At 43.3% G+C, this 27773-nt stretch overlaps 1 protein-coding gene across 3 annotated transcripts in view; it reads left to right on the forward strand.

Moving 5' to 3' along the window:
- ARHGAP10 (Rho GTPase activating protein 10) overlaps positions 1 to 27773 on the forward strand; it is a gene marked incomplete at both ends in the record, with an annotated part of 308500 nt that overhangs the window by 91303 nt on the left and 189424 nt on the right. For all 3 annotated transcript variants that reach the window (XM_080697718.1, XM_080697720.1, XM_080697719.1), the window contains one exon: positions 25499 to 25570. In XM_080697718.1, the coding sequence (XP_080553844.1) occupies positions 25499 to 25570 (72 nt within the window). The remainder of the gene's footprint in view (positions 1 to 25498; positions 25571 to 27773) is intronic.

Below are 27773 nucleotides of genomic sequence, written 5' to 3' on the forward strand. Positions count from 1 at the left end.
CTTGAGAGCAGTGGCATAATACGTTATAACCCACTTTGGGGAACAGAAACACTTGCTGGGTAGCAAGGAGCTACCCAAAGTCAGATGCAGCGGAGCGCATCCGCAGGGTCCTCCCTAAATGTGTTCTTCCTTTTTATTTTGAAAAATTGCGAGCATATATAAAAGTACAGAAGAAACTACAATGAGACCGTGTGTCCCCAGTACCCCACCTCACAGTCGACCTTGTTTCTATAATTCTTACCACTTCCCCATTATGATAACAAAGATTAATACTGGATCATTTCATCCGCAGATATCTCAGTTTATGTCTTGAAAAGGTGACACTTAAGAAAGTGTTCTTATTGGAGCATGGTGGTGCACTTGTAATCCCAGTACTTGGGAGGCTGAGATAGGAAGATCACAGGTTTAAGGCCAGCCTCAGCTACTTAGTGAGGCCTTCCACAACTTTGTGAGACCCTGTTTTAAAATAAAGAATAAAGAATAAAATGTAGGGCTGGGGGTATAGTCTGGAGGTAGAATACCCCTAGGTTCCATCCCCAGTACTGTAAAAACAAAAAACAAAAAACTTATACTGGGTGTGGTGTAAGGATACTGGGTATGGATTACATGTCTGTAATTCCAGTTCTTGGGAGGCTGGAACAGGAGGATTGCAGGTTCAAGGCTAGCTTTAGCAATTTAGGGAGATACTGTTTCAAAGTAAAATAAATAAAAGGGCTGGAGGTGTAGCTTGGAGGTAGAATGCCCCTGGGTTCCATTTGTGGTCTCCCCTCAAATTACCTTTATCAGCAGTAGACAAACATCAATTTCTTAATTTTATTAATAGATCATATTTGAGTTTTTCTTGTATTTATTCAAACTGTCTTTACACCTTCCCCCATCCCTAGCAGTGGGTCCATTTGATCTGTATCCAAATAATTACATGTGGATAGCTTTTAAGTCGCTTAGGTTCTTTTTCTTTGGCAAGAATTTCTGATACTTTTTTGTTTATCTATTTATCTTAAAAAATCTCTAGGCCGGGCGTGGTGGCGCACGCTCGTAACCCCCCGCGCTTGGGAGGCAGAGACAGAAGGATTGCGCAGGTTCGAAGCCAGCCACGCTGGCTTAAGAGACCCTGTTTCCAAATAAAATATAAAATAGGTCTGGGAGTGTAGCCCTGAGGTAGAAGGGTTCCATCCCCAGTACCACCAAAAAAAAAAAAAAAACCCCAACAACAACAAAAAACTTTAGTACTTTCCTGAATTATCAATGATTTATAATAATGACAGTAATAAAAGTTGAAAGGTTTAACATTTAGCTTGATGTTATTTGGGTACTTTTGTCTATTTTTTTTTTTCTTTCAGTTTTGTACTGTGGATTGGTCCCGGGGGCATTCAACCTCTGAGCTCTATCCTCATTCTCTTCTACTTTTTATCTTGAAACAGGGTCCACTGAGTTGCTGAGGCCGGTCTCAAACCTGTGATTTTCCCATCTTACCCTCCTAAATATTGCTTCTGTCTAATCTTGATAGTTACCATATGTATGTATATATATTTATATATATAGTCATGAAAATTGCATGGAAACATGGCTACATTGTTTTTTTTTTTTAATAATTTTGAAAGCTGCCGGGACATGGTGGCGCACGCTTGTAATCCCAGCATTCGGGAGGCTGAGACCTGGAGGATCGCGGTTCGCGGCCAGCCTCAGCTACTTAGTGAGGCCCTCTGCAACTCAGTGAGACCCGGTTTCAAAATAAAGAATAGAAAATAAGGCAGGGGGTGTAGTTCGGAGGTCAAATGCCCCTGAGTTCCATCCCCAGACCTGCAAAAACAAAAACAAAAAACCCCAAACAAAAACCAAAATTAAATAATTTGGAAGCTTACTAAAAATAACTCTTTTCTTTGCAGCAGCCTTAAACTTTTTAATAAAAATAGATACCTATCTCAAGGAATATCTAGTGTGGTCCTGGAGAATCACTTATAAAAAACCAAGTGCAGTAGCAACAGTATTGAAGCCTGTGGCCATCAGGAAAGAGGAGGACAGAAGGCACTGTGTTGGCGCTGGGAGTTTGTGTGGCAGAAGCAGAGGGAAGGCCCTTGATACTGCTTAACAAGCTCATGTCTCTGTAACACAGTGACGAGAAAGGTCTTGATGGCAGATAAAATGGATGCCCGTGCATTTTGAGAACTTTCTTCTTTTGGTACTAAAGACTGAACCTGTGCGTGTTCTACTTTCAAGCTGCGTATGCCCCTGTCTGGGTACACGGGGACGAAGAAAGCTCAGCCCGACAGCAGGGGAAAGGCTTTATTTAGGAATAACACCTGGAAGGAGGTATCTGGCTGGGGAGAGGGGAGAGAGCCTGCAAGAGCCAGAAGCCCGCCTCCTTACAGGCTAGGGGCTTTTTATGGGGCAAGGAAGAGGTGGGTACAGGTGTAGTCCTGTAAGCCACTGTTGGGTGCGCTAGTAGCCAGGTCATCTTGGGGTAGGGCAATGGTTAGCGGAATTTCTCTTTTTTTCTTTGTTATTGGCCTTTTAGTTTTTGACTTTGAAACGAGATCTCGGTAAGTTACCATATGTTGGTCTTGAGCCTGCACTGGTCTTGTCTTAGCCTCCCAAATAATGGGATTACGGGTGTGTGGGCCATGGTGGTTGGCTATTCTGAGGACTTTCATGAAAAAAAAAAACAATGAAACCACCTTGTTTTTCTTAAAATTACGGCACGCCGGCAGCGTGTTAAAAGCCACAAATTATAAAAAGGAATGCGAAACAACAGCTGTGAAATGGAGGTAGAAATATTCTAAAATAGCTTCCAAGAACTTAAGCAGAATTTTGCTGATCATATAGATCATATAATCTTTAAGAATAATTAGCTTAGCATTTTCCAGAGTTCTAAATTAAATAATGGTGCAGCAGAATTGGATATTCAGGATTAAGGCTGAGTCATTAAAGGATGAAAATTAAAAAAAAACCATGTGTAATGTGTGTTTTAGAAGGCAAATAACAATGCCAAATATTTGAAAGTGCTTTTCCCATGCTAAGTAAATGGTAAGTAGGACGTTTGGCTTTCAGGGGATAAAGTCACCCATCTGGAAGATTAACAACTTGGAATAGGTTCTTCCTTGTTGATTTGGGCCAGCGGGTATATGTGTTTATTTAGATATGTCATTGATATACCTAATAAGCTCTATTCAGTTCAACAAACACCACTGTGTGCCACTGCATGTCAAGCACCAAGCTATAACGATAACAGTGTAGTTCTTTCCTTTGGCTAGTTAGCTGTTCTTTGCAGGAGTTAGCCAAAATCATGAACCTTGAGCATGCTCTTTTTTTCTTTTTTAAAAATACATTTATCGGTGCATTATAACCTCATGTCATAATGCAGCTCACAGGGAAAGTGATATATACGTGCAAGCACTTGGTGGGCTTTCCCCAGCTCCCTCCCCGCTCCCCACACAGGCAGTGGGGAATCAGGAAAGGCCTCTTGGAGAGGTGAATCCTGAGAGTGAATCAGTTATCCAGGTGAGAAAAGGTGAGCTAAAGGGCAAGTTTCCTCCTTAGGGTGGAAAGATTGGTTGAATTTGGAAGACTGGGAAGGGTATGCGTGTTTATCGTCATCTTCCTTGTGTCCAGCTCTATGACTAAGGTAAATCTGGGGTCTGGGGAGAGGGGTGGCCCGGTGGTAGACGGCGTGCTTAGCGTGCGTGGAGGCCCTGGATTCAGTCCTCTGCACTGTTAGCAAACACAGAGCACAAAGCCAGACTAGGAGTTATTGGAGAGGGAAGCCGGAAAAGATCACCAGTCTAAGAAAAGAAGTCACCGTCTCCCTCCACACCCAGAAGTCTAGTTTCCATGAATGGATGCACCTAGCCCTTGAAAAAGCCAGTGTTGTCTTTTTCAAGATCATGTTACAAAGCGAGTAGCTGTTATGATAAAGCTGCCAGTGTTGACTGGGAGGAGAACCTGGGACTGTGAGCAGGTTGGGCAGGGTAGTGGCCAGCGCCTCCTCCCGGCTCCTGTGCCTGCTCCCGAGGTGGGCAGCCATCCAGTAATCGAAGGACTTTTAAGAGAGCGCTGCAGTATTTATGGTGTTCTCTAGAAAGCCCTCACACTGTGTTAACTTCCTTGTATGTGTCTTTTTTTTAATCACTCATCGAGTTTTTCTCACTAGCCTACAAGTGATCGTTCAGAGGATGGTGTGAGACCCCGGGGTTGGGAGAGTGGCAGGGAAGAGGAGGGGTGCGGGAGAGGGTAGGTGGGTCTGTGGGATGGTGCCCAGAGTGCCGAAGCATCCATGTCCCTGCTGGTGTCATCTTGTTTTTCTGTCTCAGACTTCACCCTTGTTAAAACACCTGCTGGGTGTCATGCCCTCCACTAAGTTTCCTGCAGAGAAGGCTCTAAGCTTCCAGAGCTTAGGAAGCTTCTGTCCCCAGTTCAGATGGTGACAGGCGCACCTCCTCGGCCCTCCCCATGCATACTTCTTCGGCCCTGGTCTCTGTTTTTTTTCATTTTTTTTCATCGTCTCCAATCTCTTCCATAACTTCTTGGGTTTTTGACACTGATTTTTGTTCCAAGCTATTATGTTTTTTTTCCTTTCAAAAGTGTTTTTGGGATATTACTGAAATCATATCTGTTGGTTAAAGTGAATTAAATCTATTTTGCCTGTTGGGAGAAAAAATCTCTTGATGGTCTCTCTTGAGTATGCCCCGTGGCTCTTGTTCACAAAGTGTGGTTTCTGTCCAGCATGGCTTCAGCGTCACCTGGTTATTCTCAGGGCCCTCCCTAGGCTCAATCAGAAATGTGGGTGGGTTCCATCAGCCAGTGCTTTAGTACGCTCTCCAGGGGATTCCGTTGTATCTAGAATCAAAACCAGTCATCTTGGCTGCGTGTGAGATCTTGGTTGACAATCCTTGCCTCAGAGCTAGGCCTGTCTGAACGTTGTACACACTACAGATTTGTTTTTTAAATTTTTTTTACAACTTTGTCTACCAGCGTGTTGACACAATCTTAAAAGCCTAAGCTTACCTGGTGTTCCCAAACAATTAGACTCTTTTTAAAAATTTTTATTGGTGCATTGTAGCCATACACCTTTGTAAAGTATAAGATGGTAGAGACATACATGGGCACATCACTCATTTAGCCCTTCCCAAGGGGAGAAGGGAGTGGTTTTAATGGAACAGGTTTCTGCTCTTAGGAATCTTAAGGTTATCTGATTTGTGTTGAATATTGTTTGTGACTTCCCACATGGTAATAAGTAAGGCATTGCATGCCATTGGAAAGATTATGCTTTTAATTTAGTCTTATAATGATTAAAATTAATGTCATAAATAGGCACATCAAGTTTCAATCTGTTCTACAGATAAAGTAACACATTTCTTATATGGTGTTCTTTTGGCAGGAACATTCAGAATGGGGGGGAATCCATCTTGTACTTACTCATGAAAATATTTGTTTGGTTTAAAAGTTGTCCATTGCCCACCATGGTGGTGCACACTTGTAATCCTAGTGCTTGGGAGGCTAAGACAGGAGGATCACAGGTTCTCAGCCAGCCTTAGCTACTTAATGAGGCCCTTCGCAACTTAGTGAGACCCTGTTTCAGAATAATAGGGCTGGGGGTATAGCTCGGAAGCAAAATGCTCCTGGGTTCAATCTCCAGTACTGCGAAAAAAAAAGTTGTTCATGACAAGACTTAAATGTGCAAACTTATCAATATTTAGTCTCAATGTCGTGTATAGGGAGGGTGCAGGAGTGGGGTGGGATCTGGGGGGAGGCTCACCGAGTGCTATGTGAACTTGTGATGTAAGATTACAGTGTACCACCACCAACAAAAAAAGCCCATGAGTGGGGTGTGGTGGTGCACGCTTGTAATCTTAGTACTTGGGAGCCAGAGACAGGAGAATTGCAAATTCGCAGCCAGCCTCAGCAACTTAGTGAGACCCTGTTTTAAAATAAGGGAGAAATAAGTCATAGAAAAGACTCTAGATGGAGATTCTATGGATGAGCAAATAAGGCAACCTGAGGGATGGGAGGGGAAAGAGGGAAACTCTCTAAAGCACATGATGTACTTTAACAAACATATCAAAGTCAATCACTAAGCCAAGCATGGGAAGGAGGGAGGGGGAGGGAATGCGGTGAGAATTGGGTAAGGGCTAATTGGGTGATGTGTGCATGTATGCCTCTACCATCTTGTATCCCATTAAGATGCATGACTACAATGCACCAATAAAAAATTAAAAAGGAAAATAGGGCAGCAGGTATAGCTCAGTGGTAGAATGCCCTTGGGTTCAATCCCCAGTGTTAAAAAAAAAAGTTATCAGTGACCTAACTTTATGAAGACTTTTTCCAAATAATTCACTTTTTTTTAAAATAAACCCATTATATTTCAGTCAGGCACTATTGTAAAACCTGTTTGTCAGGAAGGTACTTTCTGAGAGTTTAATATTTACTCACCTGCAATACTTCAGCGATTACAGTCAAGAGCAGCTCAGCTCACACCTGCAGGACGAGCGAGGATTGTCCTGGGCAGGAGGACTGCCTCCCTCTGGGAGCCTCTCTGGTGAGCCTTGCCCTGTGACTCAGTGTCCCCCTCGGTGACTCATCATCTGCGGCCACCCAGCCCCGCCATCCCTGGATTCCACTTCCCTATTGAAACTTAAGTTTCCTGTGTTTCATTTCCTGGGGCCTGTTCGCTGCTTCTGAGGAATCATCTAGTTCTGTACTCCTCTTCTCCACCCCAATGCACACACATGCACACTCCCAGGACACTGGAGTGTGACCAGCCTGTCCACTTGATTGTCTCATTCAGAGGGGTAATTCTATTAGTGGAAATTAGCTGAGCTGAGTCTACTGTTTCATGGGGGCAGATATTTGGGGTGAGTCAGGACACCCAGGAGTCTTCTTTAGATCCGGCCATGAAGATCCCCAGTAGTGGAGCCTTGGTTCTTAAGCAGCTGTAAGAGAACTTAAGGAAACTTAGTGAACTATTTTATTAAAACAAAAAAGAGTTTCTTGAGATGGAGTGACTTGCTGTTCTACATCACCAAGTAAATTGGGGACAGAAGCAAAAAGAGTATTTCATGCCGTCCTAAAGGCAGTCTTTGCTCATGCATGTGCATGCATTGCTTGTGCTGACAATTGAACCCAGGTTCTTATATATGCTACACGCTGACTGTACCATTAAGTTAGACCCCAGTCCCTTCCCTCCACCTTCCAACATGAGTTAGTGACATGAGTGTGTATCTTTGAGTTGCTGTCTACTAGGCAGCAGCCCTGAAGAGACATGCATTTGGTTATGTCTCTTTGGACAACTCTGGCTCCTTAATATTTCAGTCAACACTCCCTTCAAGGACCACGTAAGGAAAAAAATGTGAATGCTCGTGGAAGTTTTAAAAAAATTCCATTGAAACTTTCTGGTTAGGTTCAGGAAGTAACCAGAATCAGTGACTAAAGAGTTGGTTCTGTGTGACCGTGGTGGTGCGCCTGTAATCCTGGTACTTGGGAGGGTTGAGAAAGGAGGATTGTAGGTTTGAGGCCAGCCTCAGCAACAAAGCCAGACTCTCAGCAACTTACTGAGACCCTGTTTCTAAACAAAAAATAAAAAGGGCTGGGAGTGTAGCTCAGACATAGAATGCCCCTGGGTTCAGTCCTCAGTACCAAATAAAAGAGTAGGTGTGGCTACCTTGGAAGAAATTCCTGGACATTATAGTAGGCACGCCTTAAATAATTTATCTCCAGTATTCTGGATGTCATAGAGGAAAAAAATATGTGGGGAAACACAATTTTGGTGACCAAGTTGAAAAGTGATTCTTTTAGAAGGGTAGAACTCTGAAGAAGTTTTAGGAATATTTTAACATGTGTACTTTGTTTATTTTCTTTTTTATGAGTGTCCAAGTACAGGTGAAGATATATCAAATTCTCAAAGAGCTATTTCAATAAATAGAAAGTGCTAAGTATTGAAGCTATAATGCCAAGATTCAATCAGTGTTGGTTTTTTTTTTTTCTTGGTAGAACATAAAATAGTGGTGTGCTTTCTGCTTGCTGGCCTTTTATATTCGATGAAAGGCCACTTTAAGTTCATGGTGGGGTTAGTTAGAGGTCTGAGGGAATACCGGTGGCCGTGGTAGCGTGGGAAACTGTAATCTGCGGGCTGTAGTCATCATGAGATCCCTCTTAGATGCAGAGACTATGCCTGACTGTGGGGCTCCGAGGCCCTACTCACACGGTGGCATCAGTGTGAGGGGCCTGCCCCCAAATGCTGCCCACAACCTGTGACTCAGCATGACAGAGACACTAAGGGAGGCGTGTTCCTGAGAGATGCTGCTGACCCCTCTACAGGCGGCCTTGCCGAACTTTCCTGAGCGAGATCTGCACTGTAGCCTGACACCTGTTCACTCTTCCTGGGCACTTTCCTGAGGGTCAGATCTGCATTGCTATCTGGCAGCTCATCCATCTCCCCTCTTTCTCTTATAGATGTCTCCCCTGAAACATTTCTTGCCTGTATAAGCTCTTCTGGGCGTCCGCTTCTGTTAGAGGTCCTTGGATGACCGAAAACTGACTGTGAAGGAGAGATGGTGCGTCTGTGGGTACAGCAGAGGCATTTCCTGGTTATTGTCTGGTTATTGTAGACAACATCAGTCGTATTTAGAGACTCTGTTCTGAAGCCATGAAAGTGTGGAGGCCAAGCCCCTTCATAAGACAGGGTGTTTGGCATGCCTGCGGTGGGTCGGGCTTGCTCTAGCTCTGAGGATGCAGTGGGGACCCAGCTTGTCCTCTGAGCTCTCCGCCAAGGCTGCCTGGTGGAGTGACTTACCAAGAGCTTTTTAGCCCACACCCTCTTTTTTCTCTTCTTTCTCTTCTTGGCCCTCATAGCCTCTGCAGTAACAGAGGAGCTGGAGATGGTCTTCTTGTCATCCACCAAAGAGGTCTGAGACGCCCTTTCTGTTCTAGAAACCAGATTTCAGGTCTCTCCAAGTCTCTGACCATCCAATATTGTACATCACCCCCCGCCCCAACCAGCCCTTCTCTCACTAAGTCTCTTCTAGACTGTGGAGGAGTCACGATCCGCCACCCACTTCCCCGCACCATCTTGCCTCCCACAGAGATGCTCCTGTGCACGTTTCTTTTCTCTGTTGTCTTTGATTTTCTTGACTCAGCAGTCTTTTCCCTCATGATGCACAGACCTCCCTTTCTAGCCGTGTATTCACCTAAGAAGCTCAAACATCCCTTGGTTTACTTAAAACATTCAACATCTTAAAAATCTGTCTCATACTTTTATAGCTTTCTGACATCTTATGCTTTATTTCTCTGGGGTTTTGATTCACTCTCAAAATGTTCTGGCCAAGTATTTATTTTGCTTAAAAAATAGAAGCTTAGGTCCTTATTGTCCCTGACTCGGAGCGGGAGGATCAAGGTTAAATATCTGCACATCCATATTAGGCTAACGCATTCCTAATATTCTTAAGAGCTTCTGTGTCATGATTTTTTTTTAAAAGCATAATAAAAAATACCTTTACTGGTAGAGGCTATTTCACTTAAGTAATCTGAGCAAAATTCCCATTTTCTTTCAAGTAACGTCTTTTAAATTGATATTGGCTTCTCTTGTGTGTGTATGTTCACTTGTACACACACTCTCTTTTACTGGGAATTGAACTCAGGGCTGCTTTATCAGGTATGAGCTGAATCCATAGCATTTTGTGTCTGAGGCTGACCTCCAACCCATGATCCTCCTGTCTCAGCCTCCTAAGTACTGGGATTACCGACATATACCACCATGCTTGTTTTTTTCTCTCTTCCTTTTTTTTTCTTTTTTTTTTTTTTTGGTGGTAATGGAACTCAGGGCCATTCTACCTCCAAGCTATACCCCCAGCCCTATTTTTTTTATTCTTTGACAGGTCTCACTGAGTTGCAAAGGGCTTCACGAAGTAGTAGCTGAGGCTGGCTGCGAATCGGGATCCTCTTGTCTTAGCCTCCCAAATGCTGGAATTACAAGCACGTGCCACCACATCCGGCTTCTCTCTCTCTTCCTTTTTTTTTGGGGGGGGGGTATGGTGGTACAAAAAAAAGGTCATTTGTAGAAGACAAACATTGAGGAAAATTTATTATTTATTTATCTTTTTTTAAAAATTTTATTGGTGCATTATAGCCATACACCTTAATGGAGTACAAGATGGTAGAGACATACATTCACACATTATTCATTTAGCCTTCATCCATCCCCACCCCCAATTCCTCCCTCCACCCTCTTTCTCATGTTAGGCTTAGTGATGGACTTTGGTAAGTTTGTGAATGTACGTCATGTACATTAGGGAATTTTCTTTTTCCTCCATCACATCACCCCCAGTTAGGCTTCCTAATTTGCTTATGTATGAGTTCCCCTCATTTGTCTAGATCAGTTTCTCCTACTCCTATGACCCTTTATCTCCCTAGCTTCCAAATATTAGGGAGAACATCCGATTTCTTACTTTTTATGACTGAATAATCTCATTTAGCATAATGTTGAAACATTGAGGAAAATTTAAACTTTGGTGATACATAGATTTTTTTCTTTATTTGGAAGGCAGGTCGTAGCCATTATTTTTGGAAGTTGTCAGAAGTTCTCCAGGCCTCTTGGTTTATTGGATTTCAAGCTAACTGGAGACATTTTATTCTTGGATTACCTGAAGCTAAAGTGTGGTAATTGAATTAGTAAATTTGAAACGTATATTATGAAAACATGAGTCCCTGAAATGCCAAACGAGGCTGCTGTAGTCTGAAAGAATCAGCCATTCAGGGCGCCATTCTGTATTGATGGGCTCCTAGTTTTCAAGTGTAAACTCTGTGGGGGTAAATTTATAGCACTTTTGAACACATGGCCCCGTTCGTGCTTTGTATAGGGACAGGTTCATTAAGATTCTCCCTAGTTCTTAGCTAGTGAGTTTGAGCTCTTGCTATAAAACAATTTGATTTTGACATTATTTTTTCCTACCCAATGAAATTAGATAGTTTTGGCTGTGCTTAACAATGAACTACCATACAGAGATTTGTTTAGAAACAAAAATTGCTTCAAGTCTGGGATCCCCTTCCTTTTCTTGCCTGTGTTAGGTAAGGAGCAAATATTATTTCTTCTCTATAGTTGAGAGTATTCAGGCAGCACAAGAGAATGGTTTCTTCTGAGGTCTGAAGATAGAACCAGTCAAGGCAGAGCCGAAGGAGAAAACGCAGCCAGTATGCGGCCAGTGCAGGAGTACTTCACTGACTCTGCTCTTCTAGCAAAATTAATTGTGATACTTTTTCATATTGTCAATGTCAGGGTCTTTGACTCTGTTTAAAGAGCAATATTTCAGCTTTATTTAATAAAAAAACTAGGAAGACTTTATTGGCCATTTGAATCTTCTGATTAAACTTGAGCATAGACCAATAGGAAAAGATAGAACAAGGGCAGGGTGGGGGCAGATCAGAGATACAAAAGGTGGGAAATACTGTTGCCTCTTACATGAAGTGAAAGAGCACACATTGGCCACTGTATCATTCTGTTCATTCACTTAAGGAATGTAGGTTTCCGTGGGGGCTGCTGAGTAATTTTTTTTTAAAGGCTTTGGTAAACCAAAGTTTGGGCATCTATGGGCTACATGAAGAGAAACTGAAATATGAGAGGAGATGGAGAGAGATGTAACTAATAAGGGGAGTATTTGCACAGGAATCTTGACAGCGATGATGCTGAAAGCATTTTGACAAGGTCATTTATACAGTTCTGAAATTTGAAAAAATATTAATCCTATGTTACCCTGGATTTTTGATGGCAAGTGCTAGCTCTTCTTAAGGGAAAGGGAATTTGTTAACAATTAGTAGGTGGCTTGCAGAATTTATTCTTTCTTTCTTTCTTTCTTTCTTTCTTTCTTTCTTTCTTTCTTTTCTTTCTTTCTTTTTTTTTTTTTTTAGCACTGTGACAGTCGATGTCTCTCTCTCCTCTTCCCTTGGTACTGGAGATTGAACCCAGGGGCATGTTACAACCCCAGCCCTAATTTTATTTATTTGTTTGTTTGTTTATTTATTTATTTATTTATTTATTTATTTATTTATTTATTTATTTATTGGTACTGGGGTTCCTGGAAGCCCTTCTGTCTCCGGGCTACACTCCCAGACCTATTTTATATTTGGAAACAGGGTCTCTTAAGCCAGCGCGATCCTCCTGTCTCCGCCTCCCAAGCGCGGGGATTACAAGCGTGCACCACCACACCGGCTTATTTTTTTATTTTGAAACAGGGTTTCACTGAGTTCCGATGGGCCTCACTAAGTAGTGGCTGAGGCTGACCGCGAACCACAATCCTCCTGTCTCGGCCTCCTGAATGCTGGGATTATATATGTGCGCCACCATGCCTGGCTGGCTTGCAGTATTTTTAAAGGTTTTGGAGACCAGGAAGGATGCCCAGAGCTGGGCTTGCAGAAGACCCTGCTATGGGCCCTGGGTGTGGGTACCACAGTTTGCACTGGTGGCACCGCTGCCCCTGGTGGCTGTTGGTGGAATTGCTGCCTCTGGAAAGTGACGCTTTTGAAGCACTAGTTTCTAAATCCAAAGTCTTAGGTGGTACATATGATCACTGCTGGGTGACATCGCCTTAGCTGGGAGAGCCAGTCGCTGTTATTGTTTAGCTTTTATAAGAGCAAGGTGGGTTCTATGTCACTAGGTAGAATCCCTGACATTTTGGAAGGGGTTTCAAGTGCTGGTTACCCTGAAAGGACAATACATATACTTGATTGTTAGATACTATTTTTTCAAAGAATATTAAACAGATTTTTTGGGACAACTTCGATGTACACGTGTTTGGATAGGCACTTTTGCATCGGCTACATTAATCAGATGTCTAGTGACTTACATCCGTGTCCATATTTTGAAATTAATATGCAAGACCGGCATGTACTTTAGAAACAAGCTCCACCCTCACTTCCTAAAGTTACCTGAACTCTTGACACCTCTGGCGTTAGTATGCTCAGCACAGACGTGTTCTGGGTTTTTCAGCACGGCTTTTCAGAGCACTCATGGCCACATCTGAGTTTTGTGAGATAGAGCACCTTTAAAAATAGCTTTCTGTTGCTCTCATAGGGAATTTTATCTCAAGCTATAAGTACCCATTTGCAGTACAGTTGGAGAGACACTGTACTCTCGTCTTCCCTTGGTACTGGGGATTGAACCCAGGGACATTCTACCTCTGAGCCATATCCTCAGCCCTTTTTTTAAATTATTATTTTGAAACAGTATCTCACTAAGTTTTTGAGGGTCTCACTAGGTTGCTGAGGCTGGCCTTGAACCTTAGTCCGCCTGTCCTAGCCTACTAACTATTGGGATTTACAGGCACGTGCCACCATACCTGGCTAAGGACAGTCTCTTTTAAAAATGTCCCTGAGATGTGGTTTCGTGATTATCTTAATATATTCGTTAATCTCTTTCCTTTAAAAGTAATCTTTATAGAAACACTGAACATAACAGTTTGAGGTTATCTCCAGCCTAACTAAAGTCTCAATCTTTTAGCTTCTTCTTGTATTTGTGGCCCAGTCCTGTTAGTGGTCTCTAAGCTTCTGAGGGACCATTTCAGGTTGGGATTCCTCGAAGAAATTTTTGTTGATTGAAATAATGAAAAACACATTTCTTGAAGATGTAAGAGTCTTTATATAAACCAAGCCCCGCTTTTCTTTACTTTTCTCTCTTTTTTTTTTTTCTTTCTTTTTTTTTTGTGGTACTGGGGCTGGGACCCAGGGGCAGTCTACCTCCGAGCTACATCCCTAGCCCTATTTTTTTTTCTTTATTTTGAAACAGGGTCTCACTGAGTTGCAGAGGGCCTCAATAAGTAGCTGAGGCTGTCCATGAACAAGGATCCTCCTGTCTCAGCCTCCTGAATATCTGTATTACAAGCATGCGCCACCATGCCCAGTTTGCCCCTCCCCTTTTCTTGCGACATCATTTGGGAAAAAATATTTATTTTGTTCAGATGTATGTGCTAGGTAGGTCCTTGGCACTCTTTCTCAAGGTTCTGAGGACCATGTCCTTGCTGAGTGGTTCTTTTGTTGCTATTCTTGACATCGGAATCGGAAAGTAGAGTTTTCCCTTAAGTGTACTGAAATGGGAAGTGCCTGGAAGGTCATGGGAGAAAACAGTGGAAATTCTCTTTTGCTCTCAGATGCTGCATTCCTCTGGGGGTCAAAAACACTTGGAATCTAGACTTGAAAATAACAAGGGGCGTGGGGAAAGGACAGAATTCCTCCTGCTTCGTTACATTTAATCCTTCCTTGTCAGTACTGAGTAATTAGAAAGTTGTGATTCAGTACACTGTTTTACCCAGGCCGGTGCTTTTAAAAATCATTATCAAGAAGCTGGGCATGGTGGCACATGTTCGTAATCCCAGCCTTTGGGAAGCTGAGACAGGAGGATCTGGGTTCGCAGACAGCCTCAGCTACTTAGTGAGGCCCTCTGCAACTCATTGAGACCTTGTTTCAAAACAAAGAATAAAAATGTTGGGCTGGGGGTATAGCTCGGAGGTAGAATGCCCCTGAATTCCATCCCCAGTACTGCCGAAAAAAAAAAATAATAATAAAAGTGTTATCAAGGATATAGTTAAACTTTACTTTTGTTGCCTTTTTACTGAAAAGGGCTTTCTGGTCCTATTTTCTTAAGAATTTACAATGTAAAACCAGGCATGGTAGCACATGCCTGTGATCCCAGTACTTGGGAGACTGAAACAGGAGGATCACAGTTTCAAGGCCAGCTGTAGGAGAGCTTAGCAAGGCCCTCAGCAACTTAGCAAGATCCTGTTTCAAAATAAAAATTTGGTCTGGGGTGTATCTCAGAGGTAGAATGCTCCTGTGTTGAGCCCCAGTAAAACACACACACACACACACACACACACACACACACACACACTCTCTCTCTCTCTCTCTCTCTCTCTCTCTCTCTCTCACACACACACACACACACACACACACACACACTCTTTATATAACATCAGAACTTAGCCTTGGTCTCTATCGTGTGGGGATTTAATTTCTGCAGTGCCCCCCCCCCCCCCCCATAGTAGAGTTTGACCATCTGCTGTTCACTTGTTAAAATAACCAGATTTCTCAACTCTGGCTTGAACTGTAGAAGTCACTTAAGATGACCTAACTTTCATTTCATTCTTAACACATTAAGGCTGGTAAATTTACATCCACAAGGCTAATGAGAAAGTATTTCAGACCTGAGTAGAGATTGGGAGCATTTGAGTCTCCACACTGCTCTTGCACGATTGTGTTCTCTTCGCCTGTTCTGGGAAGCTCTGATGGAGCAGTGAGAGGAGATGGGCATGCGGTTTGGGCTTCTGCTTCTCCTGGCTCATCTAGGGCCCTGGACTGGGAGGTCTTCTCGGCCAGCTCTCTCCCAGGCTCAGATTCTGTAGTAGAGTATGCCTGGACCTGCCCCATCGAGCCTCTGCTTGTTTATGTGGAAGGAGCTAGACCTGGCCTGATGTGTTATAGTTCTGAGTTCTTCCTCTTCCAAATCTCTGGCTCTATAGCTTCTACCCATTAGATCTGGTTTGCCCACTTTCGGCAAACCAGAGCGATTTTTTTTTTCTCCTCTTGAATAATAACCACTTAAATATCGAAAGTTTCTGATTCCTCCTAAATGTTCAGTTCTTCCCTACTCCCATTAAACACCCCATTCTGGTCACAGTCCGGCCTCCGCCTTGTTAGCGGTGGCTCTTTGACAGCGTGGTACCCATACTTTTGAGATGGGCTCTGATCTGAATGCCTGCTGCGGAACCCTCATCTCCTTTGGGTTTGAGCAACCTGTGTGCAACCAGTGTATGTGTTGGTGTCTTCTTGGGCAATCAGTGGTTCCCTTTGGTTCATGCTGAACTCCGCAGTTAACTAAAAATTTTTGATGGGCTTTTAGCTCATCATTAAATTCACATGAACTGTTAAGGCATCTCACACACTTGAGAGGTGGCCTCTGAGAATTGGAGTGTCCGCTAGACTGTTCATCACGAGCAGATTCCACGGCACCACTCTTGGGTTCCTACTTTGAGTAAGAGAGCTCCTCGTATGGAGTCTCTTATCCAACCTTCCGTCTCACCCCCAACATCTGGTTGGCTGTGACTCTGGCCAATGTATGTTGACAAATTCAAGAGAATATGAAGAACATTTTATGATAACTCAAGGTAATTCAGTTAGGACTTGGCAGACCCTGGCCCATGGGTCAAATCCCTTTTGCCTCATATCTCTGTATGTGGTTTTCTGGGAGCACAGCTGCGCCCATCCACTCACGTACTGTCTAAGGCTACTTTGGGGATACAGTGGTGGAGTTGGGGCCTCATGGATGCAAAGCCTAAATTACTTATTACTTGGCCTTTTACAAGGAAAGTTGGCTGTCTTCTTCTCTAGGAAGAGCGTGGCTGGTGCATTTTTTTTAATATTCAAATCTATCATTTTTAATAAATTAACCAGTAGATTTCATTAACAGGAGTCTTAATATACCAAGGGTTGCTTGAGAGAACCACATACAGAAAAGTTTGAATTTAATTTAGGGTATTAAATAATGCAAAATCACTGACATTCAAATATCGGCTTATATGACAAGTTACTGTGCTTTTCACATTTATTTTGGGGATATAATTTTATAATATTCAAAATCAAGAAATAATAATCATTAGTTTTTCTTATTCTTTTCTTGCTGCCTTATTTCTAAAATTTAATGATCATAACCTATTAAAACATCACGAAAGAATATGTCTTGTTGCTTGCCACTGGTTCTTAACTATGGTTGTATATTGAAATCACCTGGGAAAATCGAAAAACATACCAACTCTTTGGTCTCATCAAGGACTTAATTGCTTTGAGAGTAGCCAGTGATTCTAATACCTGGACAAGTGGAAAACCACTGGATAATGTCATATAAGCAAGACAATCTGATGGGATCTCCAAACTGTTCGCTCAACCATGCCCTATATTTTTCAATCAGCTTTCCCTATTTATTTATTTTTTTTTAGCTGGTGCATTTACTTGTTTTCTATTCATGTAGCTGCCTTTTGTGTCAAAGCAGGACCCTCAAACACTTTCCAAGGCTCATTAACAAAGGAATTTTGTCATTTCTTTTGGCAAGAACTTTATTGGAAGAATATGGTTGTAAAGTCTGATATGAGTGGTTATAAAGTCCCATTCTAGGCCGGCGCACTCTTTTCTCTGACTGCTGTCTAGTCTGTTGGCATTGAAAGCTTTCCACCTTCACTCTCATCACACCAGCTGCCTCCTTGAGGTTGAAACAATCCTCCCTGTAAGCCTTTTGGAGTCTTAGGGGAAGTGCTAGATTCTGTATTCATTTTTCTCTGGGGCTAAAAGATCATGGTTAGAAATTAGAAAACATCAGTCACTACTAACAAATATACAGGATATCTGTGAAATTATAAAAGGACCCGAGAAGTTCCATGGATTCTGTGGTTGGGTTCTTGTTTTTGTGTTTTGTTTGTTTGTTTTTGTGCTGCTGGGAATTGAACCCAGGGGCATTCTACCTCTGAACTACAACCCCTAGCCCTGTTTTTTATTTTTATATTTTTACTTTGAAACAGGGTCTTGCTAGGCTGATGAGAGTCACTACTTGCTAAGGACATCCTTGAACCTGCAGTCTTCCTGTCTCAGCCTCCCAAGTACCGGGATTACATGCCCAGCTCTGTAGTTAATTTTTTTTTTTTTGGGTGGTATTGGGGTTCCTGGAAGCCCTTCTACCTCCGGGCTACACTCCCAGACCTATTTTATTTTTGAAAACAGGGTCTCTTAAGCCAGCGCGGCTGGTTTCGAACCTGTGCGATCCTCCTGTCTCTGCCTCCCAAGCATGGGGATTACAAGCGTGTGCCACCACGCCCGGCGTTATAGTTGATTTTGAGAAAAAAAAAATCCTTGTCTAATTGGCATTATGCTGGTAAAATGTTTAACAGAGGTTTCATTATTTTGTTCTTAAATAGAAGTTTTTTAGGCTGTGTTACAAAGTTACAAACTCGGACTTTTCTGAAGAAGAAAAATAGCAAACGTATTTTTTTTTCTTAGATACTGAAGATTAAACCCAGGGGCATTTCCTCCTAGCTAATCTCCTAGCCCTATTTTATTTTGAAACAGGGTCTCACCAAGTTGCAGAGGGTCTTACTAAGTTCTAGGATTACAAACATGTGTTACCATGCCTGGCTTCAAATATATTTTTAATTAATAATTTTTTTTGTATTGGTGATTGAACTTAGCTACATTCTACCTCTGAGCTATACCCCCAGCCCTATTTTTTGTTTATGAAACAGATTCTCACTTAACTGCTGAGGCTGGATTCCAGTTTGTGGTCTCTCTCAGCCTTCCAAGTACTAGGATTATAGGCATGTGCCACATTGCCTAGATAAATTAAAAATAATTTTAATTAAAGTGTTAATTGGATATACTATTATGTCATAATACTTTTTTTTTCTTATTTTGGAAATTTTGTTCATTGACCTGTAAAAAGTAAGACAGAAACCATTCTGTTTTTTTCCTGTGCTAGCATTAGCCCTTGGAGGTTGGGAGAATATTGTGTCAAATTAATTCTCCAAACGAAGAATATCTGTAAGGAGCTAAAATTGCTCTTGTATAATCTTCATGGCTTTTTTTTTTCTTTTTTTGTGGTACTGGGATTCCTGGAAGCCCTTCTACCTCCAGGCTATGCTCCCAGACTATTTTATACTCTTTTTATTTGGAAACAGGGTCTCTTAAGCCAGCGCGTCTGGCTTCAAACCTCTGTGATCATCCTGTCTCTGCCTCCCAAGCTCAGGGATTATAAGCATGCGCCACCACGCCCGGCTTTTTGTTTTGTTTTTGGTTTTTTTTTTGGTGGTACTGGGGATGGAACCCTTCTACCTCTGGGCTACACTCCCAGACCTATTTTATATTTTTATTTGGAAATAGGGTCTCTTAAACCAGTGAGGCTGGCTTCCAACCTGTGTGATCCTCCTGTCTCTGCCTCCCAACCGTGGGGATTACAAGCGTGTACCACCATGCCCTGCAGGCCTGGTCGTTTTTGTGAAAGAAAGTGTTTGCTCTGTGGTGGGGAATTTTGGGATTCTCTTGTTAAAAGGCTTTCACGTATCCGCATTATCGTTGCCTGCACCTAGGATTTCCTGAGCATTTCCTAGGTGCATTCTGACAGCAAATGGAGACCATCTGCTCTCTCGGTCCTCCTCATTTGGGCCTCTTTGACCACTTTACTGATGCTTAACTGATTGTAGTTCTGTGCCCTGAAATTGCTGCCCTCCCTTCCCTGTTAGGAGGGCCTGTTCTGTTTTTATTCTCATCCTTGTTTAGTTTGTATCTTCAGTGTCCCCCACAGTTCATGTGTTAGAGGCTGGGGCCATCGCCTGTGGTGCTGTTGGGGGTGTGGGAAGATGTAACCTAGAGAAGGCAGAGAAGTCAGTAAGGGTTTGTGCTCAAAGGAGCAAATGGGACCTGGCTCCTACCTCCCCCTTGTTTCACTTCCTGGTGCCCTCAGGTGAGCAATTTCTTGCACTATGATGTTCTGCCCAGCCATGGATTCAAAGGCAACCAGGTCACACGACCAAAGACTGAGACCTCGGAGACTCTGAGCCAAAATAATCCTTCCCTTCCTTTAAGTTGCTTATCTCAGGTATTCGATCATAGCGATGGAAAGCTAACACATTCCCTTTGCCTTCTCTGAATGCTTACTGTTTCCGGCTCAGCTCCGTGTGATGGGCATTAGGATGTCTCCTCTGACCCAGGGGCAGCCTCCTCCTTCTCTGTAGCATGTGCAGCTCACCAGCACCTCACACCGCATCATGGGACTCTGATGTGTTTGCATGTTTTAGAAATGCTCTAACCCGGCTCAACCCAACTGTGTAACGGCTCCCTTAGCTGCTGGAGAAAACCCTGTGACCAGCATCTCTTGCTCATCTCCCTCAAGGACTTTCAGCCCTGCCTTGGAATGCTCCTGTTTCTCTGGCATTATTCCTCTGTTATGATTCTTTTCTTTTCTTTTTCCTTCCTTCCTTCCTTCCTTCTTCATTTTATTCATTCTCTCTCTCCCCCTTTCTCTGTCTCCCTTTCTCTCTCTCTCTCCATACTTACTCCCACAGCCAAACTCTAAGTGACCTTGACTTGTCCTTCATGGAGAAAATAATGACCTGGTAGCAACTCCCTTAGATTTTTTCATGAATTGTACAGACACATTGGTATTGATTGCCACCTGTTAGAGGGGAAGAAAGGATCTCTATTCCTGTGACAGTTACACTCTATATACAGTCCCATCCTATCTCCCACGTTAGAGACTTTGAACCATCTCTCATAGACCCTTTATGTGGACTTTTTCCCCCTCATCTCAAAGTGTGTGTGTGTGTGTGTGTGTGTGTGTGTGTGTGTGTTTCAAATACTTTCATTGATGTGTTGTAATTATACATCATACTACTCTTTTTTGTTTATTGTGGTGCTGGGGATTGAACCCAGTGCTCTTCTACCTCTGAGTCTAGACTCCATCCCTATTTTACTTGAAAGAGGGTCTCGCTAAGTTGCTGAGGGTCTTGTAGGTTGCTGAGGCTGGCCTTGAACCTGTGAACCTCCTGTCTCTGCCTCCTGTACTGGGATAATAGACATGTGACATCACTCCCAGCCCCCTCATCTTGTAAGTACTGATCCATCTACAAAAAAAGAAAAAAAAAGAAAGAAACAGGCCTTCCCACTACCCGCTCCTCCTCTGTTCTCCTTCTGCCAGTCATCTCCCACATCATTTTCTGCTCTGTCCTCCGTGGGCATCTTTCTGAAGAGGGCTGTTTTCTCAGGTGTCCTCATCGCCCCGCCCTGAATCCTTCCAGCCAGGCCCTTTCCCCACCTTCTTATGGCTCTTGCTGAGGTCTCTTTCCTTCTTTGCCTGCTCTGTGGCTCACACAGTTCCAGCTCTGTCTTCATCCAGCACTTCTTCCCAGTCTCCGTTGCCAGCTTTCCTTTTTCGTCTTCCTTTTCTGACTTGAGCGCTTGGTCTGGAGCATTTTCTCCTCTTACATTCTGTCTATCTGCTTCCATGAGTTCACATACCACCTCCTTGTTGCTGACTGCCAAATTTTACCTCTGACCTAGACTTCAAGGCTGTGGGCCCGTGTCTCTGACAACCCATTAATAATCTTTTGGGTGATTCTTCGCATTTCAGAATTAACACGAGCCCTTAGTATGTTTTCCTTGCTTCTTTTTTGTTTCCTAGGATATTAAGATTCAGTAAATAGTATTCATGTTACCTTTCTCTTACTGTTATAAAATACCTGAGATAAGAAATTTAGAAAGAAGAAAGGTTTATTTATTTATTTATTTATTTTGGTGCTACTGGGGTTCCTGGAAACCCTTCTACCTCTGGGCTACACTCCCAGACCTATTTTATATTTTTATTTGGAAAAAGGATCTCTTAAGCCAGCGAAGCTGGCTTCAAACCTGTCTCCGCCTCCCATACGCGGGGATTACAAGCGTGCGCCACCACACCTGGCGAGTAAAGGTTTATTTTGCTCATGGTTTTGTCAGAAATATATTTCTGTGGCTTCGTAAGAAAAGATACATATTTAAAAACAGCTCAGCTAGGCAAATCTCCCTTTTTGCAAAAAGGGATCCTGCCACCATTAAGTTGGGTGTGTGGGAGCAGCATGGTGGAAAACCAATGGGCATTTATTTCCAGCGCGAGGCTCCTGTGCCGGGCTCCTATTGGTGGGAATGCAGCCTCATGATCTCTATGCCACTGGCCGAAAGGGATGCCGGGGGAGGGCTTGGCGTTCACCATTTCCAGGAAATGCTATCTTTAAAAAAATGAGCACACACAGTTGTGCAATGACAGTTTTACAACATGGAGCGTAAGTCAAGCTTTTCCTTCCATAGAGGAGATCTAATTATATTCTCGCAGTTGTAGGCTGTGGTTGGCTGGCCGCCTTGCTTTGGGGCCTAGGCTTGTGCAGTATATCGTGGTGATTGTGTGTGGTAGAGAAGCTGCTCACCTAATGGAGGCTGGGAAGCAAAAGGAGGAAAGGGCAGGGTTCCAGGATCCCCTCGAAGGCACACCCCCAGTGACCTAACTTTCTCCCACCAGGCCCCGCCCCTTAAAGGTTTATTCGGCTCCCAGTATTGTCACAGGCTGGCAGCCAAGCCTTTTAGCACATGGGTCTTTGGGGGACATTTAATATCCAAACCATAACAGTACTATTATGTTAGCAGTTGCTCATGCAAAAACGTGGAGTGGTTCTAGAAATCTCCTTTTCCATAGCCAGCGCATTATCATTATTCATTTTCCACCTGCAGATACCTCTCAGCCCTGTCTACTTCTGTTTCAGTTGTCAGTCCTTTGAGCCACTGTAATCTCTTGCCTATAACATTCTGGAAGCCTCCTAATGAGAATTTCTTTTTTTTTTTTTTTTTTTTTTTTGCACCTTTAAGCGCTTTTTGTCAGAGCAGCTAGAGTCATCTGTAAAAGACCTACTTATCGTTGCATCTTAAACACCCTGCTTAAGAGCCCGGCGCGAGGGCCCGTGCTTTATAATCCTAGTATGTGGGAGGCTAAGACAGGAGGATCGCAGGTTCAAAGCCAGTCTCCGCAACGTAGTGAGGCCTCCGCTGCTTAGTGAGACCCAGTTTCCAAATAAGAAATAACCTCAGGCTGGGGGTGTAGCTCAGAGGCAGAGTGCCTCTGGGCTCAATTCCCAGTGACACACATTCACGCACACAAAAACAAACAAACCAAACCAGAACAAAACTCTGCTTAAAAACCCTTGAGTGCTTTCATTGTGTCCAAAACCATGATGCCGAGGCTGGCATCTTCTGGCTGCCTGTCTTTGCTTCTCTCTCTCCTTTCTCGATGTCCCTCAAGCTCAGCCATACTGGCCCTTGGCATCTGCTCTAATACACAACCCCCTTCTCATCGTAATCCGTTGCTTCTCCTGCTTCTGGGCTGGAAATAGTTTCTCTTATTCTTCGCACTAATTCCTTTTTGTCTTGTTCTTGGCTTAGATGTCACTACTTTGACAAAGCTCACACCAGGCATGGGTCTCCCTGTGCCGCCTCTGATGAAGTCCCTCGCTCCACTGAAGGAGTTACTAGAATCTGCAGTTATATATCTACTTAGGTGTCCATGTGCCCAGAGCCCAGGGCAGGGACTGAGGTTTGATTCCTTCCCGTATCTCACCATTGCCTTAGATGCTCCGCGCATACTTGCGTCCTGAAGTCCAGAAAGCGGTGTTCTGTGTAGATTTACTCAGAACAGTAATTGCTCCGTCCAGATAGCGAAGCTTTGAAAGTAACAGGTGCTCGTGTGAGTGTCGCTTAATTTTTGAGACATGGTGTGTGAATTGGACCATCTCGAAGATGCCCGGGAGAGCTGCTGTCTGCTTTCTCTTACGGAATGGGGGCGTCTGTGTTATTTGGATGGCCGTGGCTCCTGGCCTATGCTGCTAGGTCCCTGCTCTATTCTGTAGTCTAAGGGGCTTGCTCTTTGCCATCCTTGTAGTGTGTACCTACGGTCCAAAATGTAGAAAGGATAAAATGAATGTAGCCAGGCATGGGGACCCTTGAGAGGGTGACTCAGGAGGACCGCAGGTTCAGGAACAGCCTCAGCACCTTAGTGAGGCTCCCAGAAACAGTGCAACCCTGTTTCAGAATGGAAAAAAGAAAAAAAGGCTAGGGATGTAGCTCGGAGGCGCAGAATGCCTGTGTTCAATCTTCTCTCTCTCTCTCTCTCTCTCTCTCTCACACACACACACACACACACACACTCACTCACTCACTCACTCACTCTTCTTCTTTCTCTCTCTCAAAGAAATGTATTCTGAAGATAATCTCTTTCCTCTAAGCTATTTTTTCCCCTCTCTCCCTTTCTCCCTCCCTCTTGTTCACCTTTTTGGTATTAAAGATTGAGCCCAGAGGCATTCTACCTCCAAGTCACACCCCCAGCCCAACCTGATTTTTATTTTTATTTTGAAACAGTGTCTCTCCTAGGTTGGTGAGAGTCTCACTACTTGCCGAGGCTGTCCTTAAACCTTAGATCCTCCTGTCTCAGCTTCCCAAGTTCTGGGAATACAGGTGTGGTGTGCCACCACACCCTGGTCATAATTCTTTTAGATCTTGGTTACCCATCTCTTTGACATCTAAGTAACAAATTTCCCAAGTATGAGTGAGAGGAGCCCGGGAGCCAGCGTGGGGTAGAAGGTTTACACTGTGGGCATACTTGTTTTGGGGTGTTCCCTGTCTAATAGCATGAATGGCCACTTGGGGAGAAACCTTTAACCATGAAACACTGCTAAGGAGCTTTTGGTTAGAAAAATCTTTTCCCAAGGGCTGGGAATGTAGCTCACATCCAGGTGGCAGAATGCTTTCCTGGCATGCATGGAGCCCTGAGTTCCATCTCCAGCAATTGAAAAAAAATACCCTTTCCTGTTCTGTTACTATCTTAGTTTTTCTGTATTTATTTATTTTGTGGTACTGAGTTCAAGGGCATTCCGCCTCTGAGCTACATCCCCATCCCTGGTTTAGATTTTATTTTGAAACAGGTTCTCACTTAGTTGATTAGGGTCTTGCTAAATTTCTGAGGCTGGCCTCGAACCTGTGATCCTTCTAGTCTCAGTCTCCCAAGTCTCCCAAGGACTGGGATTATAGGCGTGTGCGCCTGTTTTTTTTTTTTTTTTTTTTTCCCCTTTAAATTTAAGCTTGGATTTTTGTAGACTTTTGTTTAAAAAAAGAGGGGGGCATATTTTCATACTCTGTTCAGAGCCCCTCCCCCAATTTCCTAGAAATGGAGGCTGAGAAATTCTCAGCTCAGCCGCATATGGCTCTTTAGAATGTTCTTAGGTGAACATTTTCTTTTGTTTGCTTTTTCTGCATTTTGTGGTTTGGAGCAATAAGTCTCAAATCAGCCAATATCAGAATATGATGTGGTTGTAGTTGGAGTTTGTGTGTGGCCCCGTCACGTGGACCCGTGGCCGGTGTGCCCTTGGCCAGTTCGTCTGAGTTCGCTCTGACTTTCTTGAACCTCCAGTGACTCTCCTTGGCCAATATGCCTTCAGTCCTTACAAAGAATTGTCTGCCACGAAGGGCAGACTGGTTTTATTTAAAAGGGTCCCCGCAATCTTAGCCCTTTTCTTAATGTAGTCTGATTGCCAATGAAGGAATGTAATTGAATTTTAAATTTCCGAGGAGGAGGAAGAAAAAAAATCTCAAACAGAAGTGTTCTGTTAATAAATGTGATAGCCCCTTTGTTGTTGAGAGACAGCCCTCTGCTATTTCCCCAAGAGCACTAGGGCCGTGGTCTGCTTCCCTGGCCAGCCGCCCTGCCTCCTCTTCCTTGAAAATGTTTACAGAGTGCTAGTGCTTGCCTAAGTTGGGAAGTGATTTAATTCTTGCACTGGCAGAGTCTGCGATCGAGCAGTTAAATATGTTGTCCATTCTGAATTTGGGCGGGGTGGAAGGGGCAAATGAAATGTGCAGTTTTTTCCTTTTGGGAAGCCTAACGCTGTGTTCTTTTGTTGTCGCTCTTGTTCTCTAGGCCTTAAGTGTAACCGAAACCCTGATTAAACCCTTGGAAAAATTCAGAAAAGAGCAACTCGGAGCTGTCAAGGTTTGTGTCTAATTTGAGCACACTTGTAAACAGAAAGCGTGGTTGCCTCTGCTACTTCTGCGTACTCTTCATTCTCATTTGGCTGCTTCGAGGGGGAGGCTGGAGTAAACCATCTGTTGTTTGATGTCTCAAGGAATGCTTTTCCCGCCTCAGGGTTTTGAACTTGAAAACAAAATAAAAACACCTGGACAGGGTACGAAAGCCTCTAGTAATCTCCCTGGTGACACCTTTCCGCGTAGTTTAAAAATATCTCAAAAGAGACAACACATTTAATCCAAAGAGAAAGATCTTATCGCTTACAGAGAGTGCACTTATTTTCGTATACACCTCTGTTTTATAGAGGAGTGTAGCGTTAGAATAGAGATGCTGCCACACCACAGTGCCTTTGGAACAAAAAGTAAGTATTGGGACGTTATTTACTTCAATTTAACAAAGATTGATTGAGCTTCTGTTCTGTGCCAGTATTGTCCTATAGCATTGTGTGTTGTGTAGTTTGGTGCTGAGGAGTCACAGGTGGGTGAACTAGGGAGCCTGCACTAGGGAATTTGGGATTGAGCCAGGATTTCCGGGAATAACATTGGGATACTGCCACAGGAGCCCGGGGTGATATATTTAGCAACTTTTTAAAGTGTGTGATCTGAGCTTTGCAATTATCCCAGAGAAATAATTTCCACCAATTTTTCCTGAATTTTTTTTGTACGAGAGAGAGAGAGAGAGAGGGAGGGAGGGAGGGAGGGAGGGAGGGAGGGAGGGAAGGGAGACATTTGTATATTCTTGGCCATTTTTGCCTTGACCCAAGGAGAAGGGATTGGTATCAATTTTAGAGAAGAGAATTTTTGTTTGTAAATCCCCCCCACGTGACCATGGATATGAGTCCCCCCTTCCTAAAAGAAACTACTAAAATCCCTTGGTACAAATAAACATTGTGGCCTCAGTAACTATAATATCCAGAGGGGCCCAAGTGTTCCAGCTTTTTGGTTGCTGTTTACAGGATCCATTCTCTCGTAAATGAAGGACTATTTGCCATCTCTGTTCAGTATAATATTTTATAGTTTTCTTTTCTTCTTCTTTTTTTTTTTTTTGGTGGTACTGCTGGAGATGGAACCTTTCTACCTCCAGGCTACACTCCGAGACCTATTTTATATTTTATTTGGAAACAGGGTCTCTTAAGCCAGCAAGGCTGGCTTCGAACCTGTACTATCCTCCTGTCTCCACCTCCCAAGCGCGGGGATTACAAGCGTGCGCCACCACGCCCAGCTATTTTACAGTTTTTAATGAAGAATTATGAGTTGAGGTTCAGGCAGAGGGAGAGAAGTAGGACACCCTGGGCCTTCCTCTGATGTTTGCTGAACTCTACTCAGCTGCCACATTTCCCCTCTGTGACCTTGGGCAAAAATTAGGTTTTTTTTTTGTTGTTGTTGTTTTTTTTTTGTAAGCAAAGACTTAGGGATCTGACTACTCAATTTTGTTGTTTCATGATTGTTTATTTTTCTGATTGTGTCTCCTTAAGCTATTTGGAAACGTGGACATTTTGACATTTCATTGGCAACTGTGTGTGTGCATCTGTGTGTATATGTGTGAGATCCATTTCTTATTTGTTTTTCAATTGGATAGTTTTAGGGGTTGGCAAATATTGTATTATGGAAATTAGAAAGAAGTATGAGTTAATAAATATATCTTTTTATTTGCTACCTAACTTACTGGGTTTTATACATTTCTGACCTTCTGTTGCTCTTCAATAGAATCTTCTCTTGTTTTTTTCACCCACCCCAAGCTTCCCCAGATTCTGATGTCATGCTTGTTCATCAAAGCCACTTGCAAAAAACAAACAAACAAAAAAAACTTATAGCTGGGCATGTACTTGGGAAGCTGAGACAGGAGGATTGTGGGTTCGTGGCCAGCCTCAGCTACTTAGGCCCTCCACAACTTAGTGAGATCCTGTTTCAAAATAAAGAATAAAACATAGGGCAGGGGGTGTAGCTCAGAGGTAGAATGCCCCTGGGTTCAATCCTCAGTAACACACACACACACACACACACACACACACACACACACACACACACCAAAGACCAGAACTTATTACTACAGCTTAGTGTGCGCCTTGAACCATGCAGCGGGCCACGTTCTGTCCCCAGTCTCTTCTTTTCCTTTGCTGTGCTTCTCTGGCTTCTGGTTTATGAAGGGTTCGTCCTCTGTTCACGCA

Source organism: Muscardinus avellanarius, assembly GCF_963383645.1.
Source record: "Muscardinus avellanarius genome assembly, chromosome: 6".
Lineage (NCBI taxonomy): Eukaryota > Metazoa > Chordata > Mammalia > Rodentia > Gliridae > Muscardinus > Muscardinus avellanarius.